Raw genomic sequence first — 21,945 nt, 5'->3', positions numbered from 1 at the left:
CCAGGCTTCTTCATTAACGAAATAAATATATTGTTTATCCATATTACATGGCGGACCTATCACCGTGTTTACATAGTCTGTTTAAAATATTAAATAGACCAATAACTTCTTAATTTATTTATTATGAGATGTATGTGATGTAATTCAGTATATGTATATACTTTAACTCTTCCACACCAATGACCTATGTAATTAGTTGAGGAAATATTGCATGAACATGGTACAACTATGAATGTTTATCAGTGTTGGTAGGACAGTCTACATGATGAAGGGGAGACAGCTAGTAATCAAAAACAGTTCACGTGGAACAGGTTGTGTATTGGACGGGTAGTCAAGTCGGGAGTTGCCCCAGTCAACCAAAGAGCTCGTGGTTAGGAGGAATGGGCGTGGCTTTTGTTCTGAAACCAGTTCAGAATGTCTTCCTCATTATTGTCTCCAGTCTACAACTGTTTCTTCAGAAGGATTTTTTTCTTTGTTTACATTTCATACAAGCGCAGTCCTTTGTGCACGGCGTTTTTATTTCTCTCACCCAATGTTCTTCGTTTCATTCAGTCTGGATCGTTGATATCGTGGCATTTGTAATTTGATTCCAAAATGTATGGGGCATTCAATCATGCATTTGTCGCAGCTGAATATGATATGTTTATAGGTGATGTAATTGGCGTCTCAATACCAACTTCGCCAGACATATACTAGTCTTGAAAAACACTAACCTATATGTCGGAAAGCGCACATCGCCGTTCGCTTAAGCGTATTTTCGAAGACATTCCAAACGATTCTGGGTTCATCGGCAACGTGTCAGAATCATCATTAAAGATTACATCAAAACCTGATATCAGGAATCATTAATAAACTATTTTTGAAATTCAATACTCCCATTAATTACCCGATTTTTTACATTTCAAAACATACAGCAAATAAATGTGTGAATCTCGATTTCGTATTGTGTCAAAAAATGGCGACATTTGCGATGAAGTCAATTTTGAAGAGTTATTCTGTGCACTAGGACTTTGTCTGAGATGATAGTGGATGGCATCAAGAAAAAGGGAATATCTTACAGAATTCAGGAAAGTATCATTCGTTTTTGCGTGATGCGTGTAGAAGTTTATTAGACTTGAAGTGAGGGTTGAAGAGGAACGACATATGTGTCGTTTTGGCACCCAGAGGGTTAATGTCCATGCGCTACTGTTTTGGGAACTGTAGGCCCATGGACACTGGGAAAATAGGTGGAAGTGAGGTGTTATGAATCATTGTAAATAATGTGTGACAAAATATGACATAATATTTCACACATCATGTGGGAATTCGCTTAGAACTGACGTATGCCGGTCCACAGAGGAGACTTCGTGAACCAGGTGGCAATGGACAGTTCCCAGGTCTACTGGTTCTCTCAGTATGCTGCGCTGGCGCCCTACTGCTGACGCTGCACTCTGTACACCGTGTGTGGCTCTTTCTTAATTATATGGATGCGTCCCATTGCATCCTAGTGTCAATCATTGCTAACAAATGCCAATCACTGGATTATTTAACCCAGGCTGCTGGAATATAGCAGAAATTCAGTCCGGGTCGGTCTACTCCCATTTGTGAGACTTCCAGTTGTGAGACGGTGGTGTGAGTAATTAACAAAGAAACCACACCACTCTCCCTATAAAAGTGACAGATGTAAAAGAATCCGCCAATGTCGTTACAACGTCCTGTTTCAATGGGCAAACAGTGGTTTGAAGTTTTGAATTTAGTTAACCAGAGCTTGTAGTAAAAGGGTAATAGTAACAAATAAGGTTCCAAAAATCAAATGATACGATACGCTTTATACTTGATAACACTGGAAAATTAAACTCTGCGTTTTAAGAATATAAATTGTGCATAACATTATAAAAAATGGTACTCATTGGTACCTTTGACTGCTGTCTCCATCACCATTATGTGGCATGTCTTCAGCAAGTACCGATGCCGGCGTGGCCTCTCCATATCTTTAATAATCTTTAATTATTTCTGTATCTATCGATATTCGTTACTGAAAACAATATATGATCTTTAATGAACATTGTTTTCTGCGTTAATAAACTCATCAATGAACCGTGCCTCCTGTGGGTATTCTTCTGAAACTGGGCTGTTCCCATTTTCATTGTAGGTATGTGGAAACACCGCCTCTGTTCACTCAACCATTAAATAGTGTGTCTCACAATAGGCAGTTCTCACAAATGTGAGGACACCTCTGGGTCGAATTGTTTCAGGAGGAACGGATATTCATGAGAAGAACTTCCTGGAACTGCCATTGAAAGTAATACCCATTGAAATTTGTATCAGCTCTCCAAGTGAACTATCTTCAGTTGGAAAGTTTTCATAGTCGTCAAAAAAGGAAGGGGAAATTGAACTTTCAATCTGGGTGGGAAGTGGGAACTTTAATAAACCTTTCCAAGACAGACATCTTATGAACGCACCGCAATTTCTCTTTGCCACACCACCAGTAAACACAACGCATGGTAAGCACGTGCATTAGGAGCCAGTCTTTATTTGACTGTTTTCAAGAAGGTCGATAAATCACTATGGACCATTAATTTTGACTATCATTGTGCATCAAACTGCTGTTCAAGTTTGTTCCAGATTGGGTTGTTCGAATGAAAATCGTACGCATGCAAATTTCACATCATTCGCCTATCATCTTTCAAGTGCGATTACTTTACAAACAACTATGGTCATAAGTAAGTGCAGGTGATACAACCTCGAAACATTCACTGACTCCGAAATATCTCACTTTTTGTTCGAACGTAAATTATAGACGGTCTCAAAATGAGTTCTTGATTGTCATAGTCCAGTTCTCTCCCTTTCTCTGACGGTGACAAAATGCGAGTACGTCCATTTTGTGTCAATCCAGCCTTAGTTACATATCGTATGTTGTCATTCGTGCTGAGTGAGTAAAAAATAATCGTCACATGGGCAATATTTCAGCCATATCATGACGAGAAACATTAACATTGTACATAATAGTAAATAGTAAAAGTCTGTCAACGAAGGGCAGTAAAACAGGTAGATCATCACAGATAGATATTTAAAACTGCCGGTAGTAATTAGATCTAAAACACATTTGTTGCTGAAAGATGCAATGGTCAGTTTGACCTGCATGTATATATCTAGTGACTACGGCCGTCACTCTGACGTGGAAACTTCAATACCAGCTGTATCAATAACATCATAGCAAAACAGAAACCGTCCAAGGGAACCAGGCTGTATGTACACAGGAATAGAGCAAGAAGCAAGAGATGTCTTGGTCCAGTCATTTTTAAATGGACCTGTATTTTTCATATGAACACAGTTTGGCGTCAATGTTAAATAAGTGATAAAGTAGTAAAAGCGTGGTATTTTCAAGGTGTACAGTAATTGTCAGAACTGACAGGGAAATTTCGTCTTAAATGTGACAGTCAAGCACGAGTTGTCTCCCTTTCTCTTATGATGCCGGACACTGCACATATTTCAAAAACAAAGTGAGTACGTTTATTATCCGCATCGTGATTCTTGAAGAAACATTGTATATGAGAGACTGGCACTTGAGCGTTGGTTCAAGACAAATATTAGAATGTTTCTTTATCGAATATCATGTATGAGCACGAGAGGCCATACGTGAACAGGCCTTCAGCAACCCATACTTGCCATAAAAGGTGACTACGGTTGTCGTAAGACGCGACTAACAGGATCGGGTGGTCAGGTTCGGTTACTTGGTTGACACGTCATCGGTTCCCAATTGAACAGATCGATGCTCATGCTGTTGATCACGGGATTGTCTGGTCCAGACTCAATTATTGACAGACCGCCACCACATAGCTGGAATATTAACCCACTCACTCAGTACGCGTGGAGTCAGTTTGCTTTTACCACTACTTGGAACAGTACTTCAGTTACCATCAAGGTTCACTTGATGTGTGAATAAATTCCTACTAGTGGTAAGGGATGAAGCAGATATGGTACAAAAACCAAGAAACATACTTGAAATAAGTGTCAGGTAAAATACTCAACCCTGCAGTCAAAGGCTGACAGGGTGAGATATTAGGCTTCTTTTCAGTGATACCACAGCAAGGGACTGCAGAAATGCGATTCCTCTGTATAATGCCTTTATCCAAACGTCTGCACCCTAACAACCATGCAAGCTTTCCAGCAATATTCCAGCAATATCATGGCAGGGGACACCAGAAAATTGGCTTCACACATTGTACCCATGTGGGGAATCAAACCCGTCTCTTCAGTGTGATAGGTAACACTAAAATGTTACAGGTGTTACCAAAGGGATAACATATTCAACATCAATAAACACTTCAACCAAAACATGACACATGCCAAGCATACAAACAAACAAACAAAAATATTGGCTCAAATTTCTTTAATACTCATGATAAATTATCATGATAGTTACGCACAGTAGATGTAATGGCTCATTCTGTGCACAGAATTCTTACATATATTACATGAGCGGCGGCAGCATCATGAGCGCCGGGATTCAATGATTCAATGAATATATATGCATGGAAACAAATGACCATCACCCATACTTCCGTAGTTCCACTGAAATATTAATCTTATTGTTTCCGTGGAAACAGCTGCTGAGGTGATTGCCATGGTTACTATCACATGACTACAAGCTTCCACAATGTCTTTGCAGAACCTTCTTAGAATGGTTGCCATGGCAACATCACATGACAAAATTAACATGCATAATCATTCAGACCTTGTGGCTTGGAATGGAACAGAGCGTGGAAGGATTAAAATAGGTTTCTTCTTGTTCCGTTCACATAAGCTAATATTGCATAATTTAATTTCTTGTGACAAAAATATTGCAGCTACTATTTAAGTGGCTATTTACAGTTTTCACAGTCTGACTTGAACAGCCACAAGAGTTTTACCATGTCATTTCCATGAAAATGACTAGTACAATAAAACTTAAAACAAGGCTTTGTACAAGTGGTCTGAATTGTAACAGGAACTAAGAATAACTATCCCACAGGCCCCAGTTGTCAAGAAAAAAATAATCCCATAAAAGAATAACATGTTAAACATGTCTGCATGTACCACACGTCTCGGAAACTCTTTGGTAGTTTCTCTAATTATATATCACAATACTAACTCACTGTAATTATACTTGTGGATTCAGAGACGTGAGTGGAACAAACAGAAATTAAAAACATAACAGTACAACTACCAGTCATCTTCAGTTTGCCATTTCTTCCTTGGTGCCATGGTAAGGTAGACAGAACTCCAAATAGGACAGTGTCAATAAATGCCCAAAGGGTAGATCACAACTACAAAATGAAGAATATCTCTTCGGGTTTTATTTATATGTAACAGCAGAAAAACAAACTAAAAGCAGGCTTTAGCTTTATAGAAACCCTCCAAAGATTGACAGAATTTACTATGTTGCAAGCTACCATGTGGCGAGTTCAGTTCTTGCGCTTTAAAGGACCCCAAGCATGACTGGACTTGGGGGCCACTACAGCACCGAACGCAGGAAACTCCTCAGTACTGGCAGTGTCTGGAGTCTTGTCCCATGGTGCATCCTTCACAACAAAGCCCCGCTGATCCGGTGGTCCACCGCGGTTGTCCCCATCCTGCTTGCTGGGAGGACGCTGAAGTTGCTTGATATACTCCTGATCAATGACATCTTGAAGCTGAAACAAGTTGAATGAAATCAGAAATAACATAGATCCAAAGTTGGGTTTTCTTACTGCACGAACAGGTATTTATATGAACTACCATGACATGAGATAGACTTGGCATATGGAATCCAACTAAAATAGACTGTACTGCACCTAGAACTACAGCAGTCTTTCATTGTAAAATACCTTGTAAAATACTTCCCACGTTTGCATGTACTGGTAGATTTATTTTACTGTTACCACTGTACTTGAACACAAAGCGTTAGCTAGCAAAAGCATTGCAGATTTACTTGTCACACATCCACTCCACCTAGTCCATTATGTAAACTCTTATTGATAACTTGCTATATGTATAAAATGAGTGTTTGGGATTTCATGATCACAACGTATGTATTACGAGCCACGCTATCTTGCTAGCACATCCAATCCACGATTCAATGTCTTTATGACAGAATCAATATTAAAAAAAGAAATGTAAACAGCAGCAATTACAGGGGACTACGTTCAAAGGAGACGGAAATATCTAAATCATACAATTCCTTCATATAGAACACATAATGTTCTAATGTAAATGTGATCACGATTTAACGATATAAACCGAACACTTAATAATCCATGAACCAGCACTTACAAATTCCTCCTGCAGATTGAGCAAGTGGTCCTGGCATTCATACACATTGTCTTCCATCCCAGTGATGGTGACTATGTCTGGGTCCCCATCCTCTGGTCGGGGGAAGCGGATGTCCACCTGGTAGTCGTCCATCACCTTCCTCACAGCTCGCCCCTTGAAGCCAATGATCCTGGGATGGATGCGGTGATCAACACGCACCTCAATGGTCACCATCTCTTCCTGCAAATACATCATAACCACATCACATTCCTGAACATTTCTAATGCAAAGCATCGTGCCAATAAAATGATTTGTATTAATGAAATGATCTTAAATCTCAAAATACCTAAAACTAAATTAATTTTGGTCACTAAACTACTAATATTTCAAATATATAAGTAGTGGAAGAAACAAAGCAATATACAAAGTTTTATGACACAAACCAATATCTGTAACAGGTAATCACATATCCACAAACAAATGCAGACGAGTTGGGCAGAGAGTAATTAAAGGGGTAAATTCAAGAGTGGAAATATGTTGCAATATGTCTCAGAACTTGTGAAGTTTACTGCTTTGTAGGCATGCACTATTTCTAAGATGCAGAAGTGAGCAAAATAAGATAAAGTAGTAATTGTTGAAATTAGAGAACTAAGAGTGAGAGATAAATCACATGGAGAACTGCTTTCTGTGATCAGAGGTAAATGTCGCTGGAAAAAGAGCGAGAACTGCTTGACTTGCTGCACAAGTAACTTGCTACGTTTTGAATGACACATACCAGTTCCTTGACAATCTTGAGAATATCCTCCTTGGCAAGGTGAGTTTTATCTTCATAACCCACAATAGTGATGACATTCTGATTCTCATCTCCTTTCTCTGGGAACTGGATGCGACAACCATGATCCTCTCGGATCTTCTTAACAACTAGCCCTTTGCGTCCAATGATCTTTGGGTGGTGCACTGGTTCCACTTCCACCTTCAGTTCAAAGCTCTGCAGTTCCTACACGAACATAAGACAAGTTTAACAACAGCTTTATCCTGTCAATCTGGTCAACACACACAAAATTCTTAAAAGTTTCAAAAATAGCCTAGTCAAGAAAGTATGTCAATATCTGAAGCTTGGCAAACAAGAACTGATTGTCCTGAGACTTATGTGGCAGAAGGTCCCTTCCCCTTACTCACCCTGTCTTCCCTCTCCTTCTCCAGCTGTTCGACCTTCTCCAGCAGTCCAGCCTTGGCTCTCTCCACATTGGTCATGGGGCCAGAGATGCGGACAATGTCACTCTTCTCCTCCATCGGTGGAATGGAGATGTTCACGTTGTAGTCTTGCATCATTTTGCGCACATCGCGTCCCTTCTGGCCGATGATGAACCGATGGAAATCAAACGGTATTTGCATCTCCTCAGTGATTGGCACCAGAGCCTGGAATTATCAAAAGAGATGTATGAAAATACCTCAAAAAGGCAATTTGTAAGAAATAAATCTGTACGGAGCAGACATGTCTATGAATCAGAACAGTGCTGCTGGTTTGAATCTATGATCATAGTTTTCATGCATATCAAAGGGAAATAACTCTGCATGTGAAACAACATTGTCATTCAGGACAAGTAATCAGGAAGCAAGTTTAGGTTTCACCACACTCAGCAATATCCCACCTGTATGGCGGCGTTCTGTAAATATTGTCTGGGCCAGACAATCAAGTGATCAAAAGCATGAGCATTGACCTGCGCAACTGGGGACCGACGACATGTGTCAACCTAGGCAGCGAGCTGCACCACCCCATCCTGTCAGTCACCTCTTATGACAAGCATGGGTTACTGAAGATGAATGCTAACCAAGACCTTTGTGGGTATAGCATGGTGATGGGAAGCTCCTTTTTTATTATATTTTTGTTCAGTGCTGTGGAACATTTGGTAGGCAGCTCCTTACCAGCAGGGCATCTTTGGCTTGTTGACAGTTCTCTGGTTTGCCAGTGATGATGATTATGTCTCTCTTTTTCTTCTCTCCATCCCCCTCAGCACTTTCCGAGTCGCCATTCACCAGAGGTTCCTCATCACCAGCACCAGCTGTCAGCAATAAAACTTAATTTTTTAGATTTATCTCTGATTCTCTGATAGCATGGTAGGTAGATGAGGGGAACTAAATTTGGCTTCAGAACATCTTTCAGCTGCACCAGAATGTAGATGTAACTTTCACAAACTTTTTATGTTTACATAATGTATTTGTAAGAAAGATCACATTTAATGAAACAGTCATTACCCAGTTTCACTTCAAATCGTGGAAAACGTTCTAAATGGATGTATCAAAGTTCCAATCTGTTGATCCAAATGAATAGCTGGACTTACCCCCATTGGCAGTGGGCTTGTCAGGGAACTTGATTCCCACTTCAAAGTTCTTTGTGATCTCCTTGATGTTGTAGCCACTGGCACCCATGACGGTGCGGTGGTGTTGCTGGGATATGACGCATTCCACTGTCACTTGGGCATCCTGCAACACACCATTACACAACACCCATCAGTATGAGATACAGTCTGAGTCATTCTCCTTTCCCATAGACCACAGCAATGTATAGTCAGGATCACTACTGCTTGTTTGTGTGGTGTTTTGTGTTTGCACTAAGTGGTCTGTCATAATATTCCTTCAGCATTAAGGCATTTAAAGCAGCAAATCTGACATTCTTGCACAATATTGTGTGATACTTGATTCTGATTGGCTGAAAGCTTATCAAAACCTTAATTATATAGCAGTTTAAGGTCCGCTAATTAAAGTCACATGTTTAAGTATGTAGCTGTATAATCAATGACAAGGAACCACAAAATGGAAAACAGTAGCATTATCTGCTATTTCTGATCCATGTAGTAACTTGAGAAGAGCTGAACATGAGCGATCTTAGCAATATTCCATCAATGAGCTCCACACATTAGACCCATGTGGGGAGTTGAACCTGGATGTTCAGAGTGACGAGCTAACGCTTTAACCAAAGGCTACCCAAACAACCCCTACTTGCAGAAGAGAAGATCCGAAGTGTTGGGATATGATGCAGCATGTTGTGATTCCACCAGATATTCACAAAACCACTTTCACTGGCCACACCTCACATACTACACACACATGTGAATTAGTTCACCATCAACTGAATGACCACACTATATACTCACCAAATCAGCCACAATGTCCTGTATTTTCTTTTTTGCTCCTTCAACACAATCCTTAGCACCTTTGATAACAACCTTGTCACTCTTCACACCACTACGAGGGAAGCTGACCGTCACTCCCCCATACTCATCTGCAATCTGTCTCAGCACTTCGCCCCGACGAGCAACAAAGTAGCGATGATGTTTGGGGTCTACGTTTGTTTCTATCTCAACAATGTTGTCCTGAAACACAGCACATTGATCACATTTACTTGTCCATGGCAAAGAAACGTCTTAGATTACTGCAGTACTGAACTTCAGTGTATCAAAGAGTAGGAGTGAGTGGATATAGTTTTATGCCGCACTGAGCAATATTCTAGCTATGTGGTAGCGATCTACAAATAGTCAAGTATGGACCAAACAATCCCGTGATCAACAGCATGAACATTGGTCTGCACAGTTAGGAACCGATGATGCTTCAACCAAGTCAGAACGCCTGACTACCCAATCCCTTTAGTTGCCTCTTATGACAAGCATTTTATGGCCAGCATGGGTTGCTGAAGGCTCATTCTACCCTCTTTGTATCAAAGAGTAAGAGGACATTTAAATGAAACAATGGTGTGTTGAGAGCAATACTATCTCACACAACATACCAGGTTGCTGATGAGTGCCTCTAGTTCCTTGGTGGCCTTGTTCACTGCGTCCTGTGTCCCGACAACAACAATCGTCTCCTGATCAGCATCATTATTAGCTGGGAAGATGATACGAGCACCTGTATTTTCACGAACCTGTGGCACAAAAAAATTCAAATAAATGACATTCGGAAACATACCAGTAATTTTTGAGGAATGCACATAGAAAACAACTATCTTTCAGTATCCATCCAAATACACACACAGCCAATAAACACTGTCATGGGTATGTTTGTGGGATGTTGAATCATACAGGAATACACTACTTGTATGATAATTGCAATAAAGATATTGTCTATCAAAATCTGCTTACCTTCCTGATATTTGTACCTCCTCTTCCAATCAGGAACTTGTGGTACTGAGCCCTGGCCTTAATTTCATTGGTGAAGCTTGACATTTGCTGGAATTATAACAACTCAATGTACAAAGTAGAATATAGGCAAATACTTCACTTATGTGCATAATTTTCCTCTTACGTAATATGTAACCATGAAAACCTGGGCAGACAGTGTTATACCTTCTCACTGGTGAGTTCCTGCAGCTGTTTCTTGGCATTCTCCACATCGTCTTTGGGTCCCCTGATTGTCACTTTGTCGCTGGTGCTGCCCTCGCTAGGGAAGCGGATGATCACACCCCCACACTCGTCCATGATAGCTCGAATGAGACGTCCTTTGGCACCGATGATGGAGTTGTGAAGCTTGTGGGGGATTTCTATGGTTATCTCCTTGATGTTGGCCTGGAAACAACATGAACAGTCAGTCTTCAGAGTCTCAACACAGTGATGTTCCATCAGATGGCAAAACGGTCTTCAGGATGCAAATGAATGTAACTCTCTTGAGACTTTCAGGCATTTTAATTGAGCAAATGGATTGTGCTTTTAATTAAATCAATATGAGAGAAGGAACCAAACAGCTGACTAGATCAACCTACCAGCTCCTTCTGAATTAACTCGATCTTCTCTTTAGCCTGTTCCACATTAGTCTTCTTCCCCGTGATGGTAATCACATCAGAGTCACTGACTTCACTGGGTAGGTCAATCCTTGTGTCAGTTTCATCTCGGATCTGAAGAAAAAGACCATCACATCCCAATCCAGCTCAAATAACATGCTGCCTACATTTCTATATGCTTGCTGTGATCACAACATTCAGTAAAAATAAAGAAATGATTGCTGTGTTAGTCTACACTGACTGTCAAACTGATTGAACTGTTCAGATCTGATGGAGACAGAAGGAAATTATTCTTACCTTCCTAATATTGGCGCCACCTTTGCCGATAATGTTCTTGTGGAATCCTTTGAAGATATGAACTTGAGCTTGATGATTACTTTCAACCTGACAAATACAGAATAATGTTATCAACAGTTTTACCAAGCATCAGGATAGTTAGAAGACAGAACATGCATATTACTAGTGCACCTGACCATATATATACTTCAGTAGATGACTTTTGCTTTTTCAGAGATGTTTTATCTACAAATGCTGAGAATTGTGTGGTGCATACCAACTCCTCGTGCATCTTCTGCATGTACTTGAAAGCCTTGTCAACATCGTTCTTGGGGCCACGCAGTGTAACAACATCACTCTTCTTGCCAGGGTCGGGGAAGGTGATTTGAACTTGGTTGAACCTGTCTCGAATCTCCCGTATTTTCTCTCCCTTCGCTCCAATGATGCTCTTGTGGAAACGCTGTTCAATTATGATGTCCTTGGTTTTCTCATTTTCCTGTAGAAATTGTAATTGTCCTTTACTTCTGATATAAACACATGTATAATATGCACACTAATGCTGTAACGAGGCACTGAAGTATCAATGGAATGCAACTGTTGAGTTTATAAAACCAATCAATCAATAGTAGAAAGATAGTATGTGTGATTGACTTTCATTGATATATGTGTAAAATACACTTAGTACCAGATTTGCTCACTTTAATTTGAGTTATATGCCCCTGGTATATCTCAAACAAGGTGGCAAACAAAGCAGTGACTCACAGTTTGAAATTGTGAATAAAAATAAGTTTATGTCTTAATTGTTTCCTTGATCTGGTTTCTTGTCAGTTATTCAAAGAGACAAAAACTACTTTAACTTGTTTTATATCATATAAACTGTACAATCATTTTGGAACTGACTTCAAATTGTATTGCAATAGTTGGTTGCAATGATCAGTTTCAACAGACTATCACTAGCACAATAGTTGTTTCCCAATCAACAGTCTCTCCTAATGTTCACACGCTTAAAACTTTCTCAAATCAAACATTTAGCTACAGTGTACAGTGTGATAACCAGAAAGAATTGTTCAATACTTCATGGAATAGGTTTTGTCTGGAGCAACTCACCATTCGCAGTGCCATCTCCTGGAGTTCCTTCTTAGCCTGAGAAACGCCTGCTGGGTCCCCCTCAATACGAATCACCTTGCTGTGCTCGCTGTCATTTGGAATTCTTATCGCCACACCAGTTTCATTCTTGATTCTTGTGACTAGAAGATGACAAGACAACACCACATTATATCAGCTTGGCATATAAAGAAGCAGATTATCACACAACCACACATTTACCGAAATATATATATATACACATTTCAAAACAATTTTTTTCAAAAACTTACTGTTTGATCCATTTTTACCAATGATATGCTTGTGAAAACGTTGGTCAATAATAACTTCAGCAAAATCCATCCGTGATTTCTGAAGTACACAAAAACAAAAAGGAAGAATCAAACAATGCATGTGGAAATCTCTTAAATACAATTAAAGATATTTATACACACATACACCTCTAATGAAGTTTATATAAGTAAATTTGTATGAAGGAGTTCGAACCCTGTGACATATCTGAAGTCAGCAGGTCTCACGACCTCATCATTACTTTCCCTAGCCAGTGACAGATCCCATTCCAACATGTAGCATGGGACTTGGTCATGGTCCAGGGGAGGTAACTCATGACACCTCGATGGATGGTAAAGAACATGAACATTGACTGCAAGAACATACTACTAAAGTTCACAGTAAGAACACTAATAATAATATTCACAACACACCAACTCTCAATGCTCGAAAACTATTATGTCCACACGAGTGAAATATTCTCCAAAATCCCCTCAGAAAATCAATAGCATGTGATTCTGATATTTGTCCTGGCTGTAGCTCATTTATTCTACCAATGTATTCTTTTCCAAAATATATCTAACTCATGGAATGTTTATGCGAAAGCTTCTAACAATAACCCGTCTTAATGCTTAATTTGTTTCGTAATAGGAAAACTCCTTAAAATGTTTCTTTATGATGCATAATCTTCCTTATTCTTTCAGCATGATTTCTGTTAGAATATGTAAAACAGTACCTGCACACAAGCCCTTCTAATGGACAAGCCCTTAAACAGAAAGTAAACTGTAGAGAAAGTGGATCAAGACAACAGCACTAACTGCAGCTTGCATCCCCTCCCTGTTTCTCTATACCTGGCCTATGACAGACACCCTGTCAACATCTAACAAGGGTCTTGAACAAGACAGGAGGTTCTCTAAACTTAGCTGACCAGCATGTGATGAACAACACGCAAACAATATTAAGTTATTGAACTGACCAGATCTTTAACCACATTCTCCAAGGACTTAACAGCCAAATCAACCTCCTCTGGAGGGCCTTCAACCGTGATCTTGTCTTGACCATCCGTGAATTCGATATGGACCTGAAAATATGGATGCGAATGGTGGGTGCGAAATTCTGACAAACAAACTGAAAAAGAACTCTGGTGTGTTTGTACAATCCTCATGAGATAAAGCAGCAGGACATAAACATGACTGGTATGACCATGGTCAAAAGGCAGTTCAAACAGTGAAAGAAAATTCAGAGTTAACATATTCCAACCTGTCTACTAGTGGTGTTCTCATTAATTGAAATAATCAAAGATAGGTGACAGTGACCAAACCACTAAGCAACTGATCGAACACAACGGACTGTGGAGCTACTGTTTTAGTGTTTGAACTATTTGTCGATGGACCAAATCTTACAAATTGTCACTGCCTGGAAATACGTTTACTTCTTAGATTTAAGCATTTCACTGTGAAAAGTCATGAATAAGACTTTTTTGAAAACTCCATTAAGTTAATGTTCATAAGGCTTTGTACTCATCACTCTGAAGTAGCAAGATATTTCTCTGCAATGACAACCAGAATTGGATATCAGAAAAATGTTGCTAACCAGTTTTTTTTTGATGATCGTTAGTTGGTAATGAGCCGGTCAGCAATTGTGACATTTCAAGCAATTCCCAACACTACTGTCTGCTCTCTGACTTTCCTGGTATGGGCAACGGTGAAATGTAAACCACCAGTTATGGTGAGTGAGTTTAGTTTCACAATGCAATCAGCAATATTCCAGAGATATGGTTGTTGTCTGTAACAATCAAGTCTGGACCAGGCAAACCAGTGATCAACAGCAACTGTGTCGACCAAATCTGTGAGCCTGACCACTCGATCCCATTAGTTGTCTCTTCCGACAAGCATTGCCGCCTTTTATGGCAAGCATGGGTCTGGATCTTCATGGGTCACTTATCACTTTGCCAACAAATTATCTGCAAAATCCTGATCTGCATTTGTGATAAGTGGTGATAAACAGGGAATAAGATCCAACTCAAGATTACGGAACTCAAATAGCAACATGAGTTCGTATAAAATCTCACCTTGGTGTACTCCTCTGTGATGTTCCTGATGTTAGCTCCTTTTTTACCGATGATAAATCGATGCAGCCAAGATGGAGCCACAACATCAGCAAACACTACACTGTTGGCCTGGAAAACAACACATGGGAACATCAGACAGTCATTATATATAACACTGCAGAAAATTAGCATGGAAATCTCACCTGATGGGAAAACAACTACATATCCTTTACCAAACACTTTCAAAGTCAGAATTGTTACATTCAGACACTGATGTCACCTACATTTACTGTATGAAGGAGTTCGAACCCAGCAACATATCTTAAGTCACCAGGTCTCACGACTTCATAATTACTTTCCCTAGCCAGTGACAGATCCCATCCTAACATGTAGCATGGGACTTGGCCATGGTCCAGGGGAGGTAACTCATGACACCCACATCTTATGAATGAAACACATGATGAAAAGGTGAAAGGAAATTTACTCATGAAATTGTGCACACTGGGACACTTATCAAGAAATCTTATCTATCTATTCTCAGGCCAGAAAAGACTTATAATCCACTCATAAAAGGCTGATGCTCAAATGTTATTTTTACATTGTAGCTTCATGTTATTGAAATACATCAATTTTGAATCAAATTCTCTTTCATCCTTTTTTGGGATTGGAATATTTATGTAAATCCTTGATATGATACTGGTTCTTGTTGGGTATTACCCCAGCCTACCTTGGAGTACACCATAGTGAGGGCAGGACCAAGTTTATCCTGCTCGCCGCGCAGTGTGATGGTCTCTGAGGAGCTGTCAAGGGCAGGGACTTCCACTGAGACCCCGCAGTTGGCAAGGATCTCAGATATGCCAGCACCACGGGGTCCGATAATGTACTTGTGTTGAGACTTGCGAACCTCCACAGATACTGTTTGACATTTCCGGCGCTGAAAACAGGAAGTCCATAGTTACATCGACATCATTTTATGACCAAAACAAAACACTTCTCAACTGGTATGTTTGCTTGATCCTAAATGCACTGTATTTCTATCTGTCATCCCTCCACTTGGAGAGATTGGCCAAGGCAGAGATACCAACCTTTTCCTCACAGATCTGCATGATTGTAGCCTTGCACTTCATCACCCCATCCTTCTCACCAGACACAACAATCTCGTCCTTCATCACACTGGGTGGTGGAACATTGATCTTTGCACCTGTATCCTCCATCAGCTGTTTGATGTTGGCGTTGTTGGGACCACAAACAAACGGATGGAACACCTTTGGTACTGGGAGTCGTTCAAACGCCAGCTTAGCCTGGAAGCAAACATTTAAAGAAATCAGTGAGTAATAAATGAATATTGGAATGTGAATATGTTGGTAAACAATCACTGTCATGGTGCAAGAACATCTACCATGTTACAGTGAGATCTTGGATACCCGAGCCCAAATATCCAGAAACCACTGTCAATTCTCCTACAAAAAAAACAGACTCCCATGCAATAAATCTGACTGCCAGATATTTGATTTCTGTTTCCGAATGGTGAATTTTACAAAGCAACCCACTAAATAAACACAAAACTGACTTATCTGCACGATGTTTTGATCTACCACTAACTGCGTGAAATGAAGCGCAAGTGTCCATGTGTTTTGACTTGAGACAAAGCCTGCTAATAGAGATTAACGACCAATCAGCAGGGTGCTGGTGGTGATAGGTTGCTAAAAAATGTTGACTAAAACAGTATACAAAGTTGTGCAAGATGCATAAGTTACCTCCCCTGGACCATGGCACTGATAAGCCTTGCGCCTGATGCTAGCTACTCACAACAGGTAAAAACAGCCTCTGGTTTGGATAAATCAATACATAGATCAGCACAATCATTACCAACCATGACACAAGAAGCATACAAGAGTCAACTCACCTGTTCATCAGAAATGATTTGGATCTCATGTCTGGCCTTGTCAATGCCATCCTTGGTTCCAACAATTCGAACAATATCAGAGTTTTCTTCAGCGCGGGGCAGGTAGATCTTAGTAGCGGTTGCAAGCTCAAGGTCTTGCAGTTTCTTCCCACTTTTGCCGAGGAGGAACCGGTGGTGTTCACGAGGAATCTTGATTTGAATGTTGGCCTGAGAACAAGAAGCAAGGTCAGTGAAAAGAGAGGCAAGGCTGAAACAGATTAGGAATCGCTTCCAAGTTTAGTTCAGTGTTAAATCTGAAATGTCATTTCCTGAGAGGTGGAGATTTCCTCAACTATTTTCAACGTAGGAAGATTACAACAGAGTAACACTTCTACGCATCCCACTGGAAATAGCGAACTCATTCGGTACTTCGTGACAGTAATTCTTTATCTCGAACAACGCTGAACAATGTACACTCAAATTCTGATGAGTCCAGTGCCGGTGTCGTGATTATTATGCACTACTCAATACACCACTCTGTCCCGACCATATATGGCAACACCTTGTGGAGAACATCCGCCAATCTGGGAATAAATGCTATTTAGGATTCTTTTCACAGAGAAACCAAATCTAACCTATTTTCTAATGGTAGTAAAATTGGTGCTTGATTGTTGGACAGTAGGATTTTGCATGTCATTGCTTTTAACATTACAGTTTCTCTCTTTAAAGCAAGGTGGATGTCAATATAAAATTGTCCTTTCGACCACAACCTCGCTTCCAAGAAAGACATCGTTATGTTACTAGTTGTGTCAGGCTTTATAAAATCCTTTTGATCATCAACCATTCACTTCAATTCTTAAGTAATCTTAATTCTTTTATTCACTTAACGAGTCAATGAATATGAATATAAATAGCATCTTCTATCTTAGAAGAGAGGTAGGTGTCAAGTTGTACAATTTAATATGTATATTCTACAACACTTGCTTCGCACTCACAAACACATTTAGCATGAACTGAGGTGTCCAGTGGAAATCTGTGCATGATGACACCATCACCCGACGCCTAGAAGCATTTGATGGCAACACAATGATTTTGGCATGTCTTTGCTGATGTTGGGAAATCAGCAAATTGATGAGCTTGTTACACATTTTATATACAAATAACTGAAAATCCTTCCTCACGTGATGTCAGTGTGGATTGCTGCGGTGCTCTGGCATTAGAGTTATGTAAGCTTTCTGTGGTTTCGTTGGCAGGCGAGGGTGAAGCATATAAGTTTGTAGTAACTTTTAATCACTTGATATCAAATACCCACATGCATTTACGAATGAATTTGGTGTTCTGTTAAAGACTAGCCACGAGTACAAAACATCTGAGTTTATTCATTCTGTAACAGAACTCCTTTCAATGTTATTGAAACATAATGTTACACCATATAGCATGCAAACAGTCTTATTCTATAAGACTAAAGGGGTGGGAATGAAATTAAAGTTGTATGGCTTGCATTATAAATGCTTCAAAACAAATGTTTGCCTGCTGACATACTGCATTGTCGTAGTTGTGCCGGGAATCCACTAAATGGAGGGCATCTACATTTGAAGAATCAAAAGATATCACACCTGAGTCTGCAGCCTTGTGAGAACTTCACGTCGTGCCTTGATCACGTCTTGTGCCTTGCCATGAATAACAACCGTCAAACTTTGGTCCTTGGCCAAACTGATCTCAATGGACACATCTGAAATGGAAGTCAGACTGGATGATGGTCTGTCGTCTGCTACAAAGCTTGTCAAAATGTATACATTCCAATAACTACAAGTTTCATGATCCATTTCAATGAGCATCTAAAAACCAACCTACAACTGATCTCCCCTCACCAGTTTTATTCATGATTTCCTTGCAGATCTTGGCTTGTTCACTCTCTTCTCCAAACTGCGTCTCCTTCATCTCCTTGAACCTTCTTTCTTCTAGGGGTACGGTGAAGACCTGCACAAAATGTCACAAATTCCTTCATTGTTGTAATGAAACACAAGTCATTTCTCAAAATGTGCAACAGTTTGTTCTTACGAGTCAGTTTCAATTTTGTGTACTGTTACTGCAGTTTTAATTATGGCTGGACTAAATTGCAGTCGAATCATATTCTGATGCCAAGTGCTTCGTACCTCTTCTCTTCTCAGTAGTTTCGTGAAATTTTTATTCTATGAAAAGCCTTCCTTCAGAGAAAGTGTTAAATGTTCCAGTTCTGAGGGAAAATATGGGATAACTTAACTACAATGCTGATGATCCCTAAAGGAAACCCTTTCCTCTCACAAAATATCAGTGTTGGTTGTTTAGATGAATGACTATTTATTTGAAATCACAACTCACCTGAGTACATTTAGATCGGTTCAGAAACTTGGGCTGCCATGTAAAGTCATCAGTGATGGGAGTTGGTTCTCGCACTTCCGCCTTGAGGGCTGGGAAGGCCTCATCGTACGTTGGTGGCTCAAAGGCCTCATCCTCCACATTCGGCACCGCCTCAGAGTTCGTTGCCATGTTCTATACTCAGTAGTCAGTAGACAGAGCCGAGTCGTACAGTACTTGCTGCAAGTACAAAACTAGTTTAAAAAAACATCAGCAAATAACCTGCATATGTCTGTTGCTCTTGGGCAGCTAATACTAAGAACAAGAACAGTCACATAATAGAAATATGAGAAAAAGAAAGGAATAATGAAAAGTAATATTATAAAGCATGCTAATATTTTTTAAAAATAAAGACTACACAAATGTTATCAGATTCTTGTCAGCCAGGTATCTATCTAGGATCCAAACTGCAGACTCAGATATTTCCGACTAAAATGCTGACACCGGTTACCAGACTACATTAAAGGCAAAATCAGAATCTTGGTTTAAAATTATGTCCTTCCATTACAACAAGAAAAAGAAAACAAAGTAGGTGTTCTTGTTGACTGGCCCTGTTAATAAAGTGCATGTTACTCCTAAGACTCAACATTATTGCTACACATTACCGTAACATATATCCATCACTATTTTCAGTCAATGTGTCATGTTCACTTCTTTGCTGCTAAAATGTAAATTTGATTGAAATGATAAAAATATACAGGATGCGAGATATAACAAGAAAGGTCTATGCACTTATGGTCAAGATCCAGCAAAAAATTCCACTTGTCCGCTTCCATGTTAATTCCCATGCTGACTTTGTAACAACCCAGTTTCAGTACTTGGCCCAAACCTAATTATAACTTAAATCAGGAAATCCCTTTTAAAACGTCACAGATAGTGGGTGGATACCAAACTGATGGCTTTGGGAATGTGCTGGACATCCTCTTATCATGACACATGACTCATTCCCATCAGTGAATAGTTTGTAGATTCCTCATTAATGAATTTGAGAATTTATGGCGAGATATCCGTATTACACACACATGATTACCTAGGTGTTTTTTATATGTGTTTCCCAATTCCATCAATCAAAATCAAGATATGTCAGCATATTGTCACCAATAAACACTGAACGAGTTTCATGCAAGTAATAGTTTTTCGTAAATTCATTTGAACATTCATGCAGTAAAAGAGAGTAAAATTCACTATAAACAGTCTGAACTACAACAAATTCGCTTAATCGAGAGTTACTGACACATTATAAGAGACTGATCACCTAAGAATGATTGTTACTTGTATCAGAATGCATTATATATAAATTGAAGTTTAGTTGTTCTGCGGATAAATAATTAACACATGACTGACTGGTCATCAGACTGACAGTTCTACTTTAAAGTGTGGAGTGTTTGTGACTGACAAGCTTTAGCTACATTTCAAGCATACCATCACCTTCAGGCTTTTCGTCCCAAAGCTTAGCATGCATTGTATTGATATACCCCGTACCTGACACGTATGCCTACGGACCGGACTCATGAATAATTGAGCCGCATTGTCATTAAGTAACACCGTAGTACAACCATACATACGATCAGATTGTAAATAAGTGGGAGGCTGCTCAATATTTTGTAAGATTTGTGAAAATATGGCAAAATGTTTGAAACGTCCTTGTCCACGTAAACACTTTGCACCCATCTTGACAGACGGGTCGACGTGTCGCATTTGTTCGAGCTTTCTTACCGTACTGCGTCCGTTTATCCGTCCTAGTGTTTAGGGAAACCTTCGTCTGGCTCCAATGTGGCTGCGTTTTAATCTGAAATTACCAAATAAGACAATTACTTGACGCTTCAGAAAACCATTTCACGAGAGATTCTTATACAGTGATGCCACACTTACCAACCACGTAGAGAGAGGATCTATGCCTGATGTGACCTGCAGGGGTATTCATACGCCGATTGATACATCGTCATACAGTTGTTGTGATTGGCTAGTTCTCATCGGGCACCTGCACTTCCGTTATTTTCAACGAATCGCTACTAAGCTTACATATTAACGCAGCAAGTGGTGTCAGTGACACGCATGAGAAATAGATTGCTCAATTAGAATTATCTAATAGTGTCAGCCGTTTCATACTTGGACAATACGATGTGTTGCTGTAATGAAGCGTGACCAAATGACATCATCCATATTTTATTCTGATCGGTGCACTATTTTATCATCATAAACAAAATGAATGACATTGGGTTCAAAGTTCATATGCATACACGCACTAGGTCAACCTGACTCTTATCGAAGGCTCGCAGACTCGAAGTATTTAAGATTAAAAATGAACACATTCCAGTAGTTGAAATCTTGACTAGTTTGATATGTCCATGTCTGTTTCACACGACGTAAATTAACATTTATTTTGTAAGAACATATCCAATTCATGAACCACGTGTATATATTCCGCCTGTCGCTCTCTTACAAATTGTCACGCCCATTTTCCACGACCCAACTGCGGGAAGGCAAATCTGTGACTGTTAAACTTTATATCTCTGCGACATCACTCGTTATATGACCTACTCAGAACTTTTAGTTAAAATACCGCTAGCAAGCTGAAAATCACACACACACACACAGAGTAAATATATTAAACATCGATACGTTCGCCGGAACATTTGCGAAAATTTGATGAAACGTTCAAGTGTAATGGCATTGCGAGAATTACATGAGAATGAAGGTGGTCGAAATAACAGGAATTGCGAGTTGTAACTACATCGTACGTGGTCAGAATCATAAGTTGTAAAGTTACTATACTATATGTGCCTTACTATACTATATATGTGCCTAAGTAATCCAAAAGATGTTCGATGATAAAATATGATATATGGTATTAATGTCGGTATTGTAATTGCACATGATGAAAAGCGAGAGCGTGAAACAAAAGACAGTATGGAAAACAGCAGGAGGCCAGAGGGCAAA

General features: G+C 39.7%; 1 protein-coding gene across 1 annotated transcript; it reads right to left on the bottom strand.

Annotated features, from left to right (window-relative positions):
- Window positions 1-4,357: 4,357 nt before the first annotated feature.
- On the bottom strand, window positions 4,358-20,960 carry LOC137267541 (vigilin-like). Its single transcript, XM_067802019.1, has 25 exons — window positions 20,878-20,960; window positions 20,722-20,794; window positions 18,970-19,185; window positions 18,480-18,588; window positions 18,225-18,340; window positions 16,630-16,836; window positions 15,809-16,024; window positions 15,451-15,657; window positions 14,745-14,852; window positions 13,650-13,754; window positions 12,676-12,754; window positions 12,407-12,546; window positions 11,577-11,795; window positions 11,321-11,407; window positions 11,006-11,137; window positions 10,593-10,811; window positions 10,389-10,475; window positions 10,037-10,171; window positions 9,408-9,626; window positions 8,595-8,736; window positions 8,179-8,315; window positions 7,432-7,671; window positions 7,028-7,249; window positions 6,274-6,492; window positions 4,358-5,654 (listed from the first exon to the last, which is right to left on the bottom strand). The coding sequence occupies exons 3-25, from the start codon at window positions 19,135-19,137 to the stop codon at window positions 5,427-5,429; spliced, it is 3,741 nt and encodes a 1,246-aa protein (XP_067658120.1). The 5' UTR covers window positions 19,138-19,185; window positions 20,722-20,794; window positions 20,878-20,960; the 3' UTR covers window positions 4,358-5,426.
- Window positions 20,961-21,945: the final 985 nt, after the last annotated feature.

Source organism: Haliotis asinina, chromosome 16, assembly GCF_037392515.1.
Source record: "Haliotis asinina isolate JCU_RB_2024 chromosome 16, JCU_Hal_asi_v2, whole genome shotgun sequence".
NCBI classification, from domain to species: Eukaryota; Metazoa; Mollusca; class Gastropoda; order Lepetellida; family Haliotidae; genus Haliotis; species Haliotis asinina.
Note: the sequence above shows the minus strand (reverse complement) of the source record. Positions and strands in the feature narration are given on the sequence as shown.

Excerpts from the sequence above, each read along its gene's own strand:
- LOC137267541 (XM_067802019.1), bottom strand. The coding sequence starts at position 19,137 with ATGGCAACGAACTCTGAGGCGGTGCCGAATGTGGAGGATGAGGCCTTT. Across the intron at positions 16,837-18,224 it reads TCACAAGGCTGCAGACTCAG|GCCAACATTCAAATCAAGAT; the intron begins GTGTGATATCTT and ends TCTTGTTCTCAG. Across the intron at positions 5,655-6,273 it reads TCAATCTGCAGGAGGAATTT|CTTCAAGATGTCATTGATCA; the intron begins GTAAGTGCTGGT and ends AACTTGTTTCAG.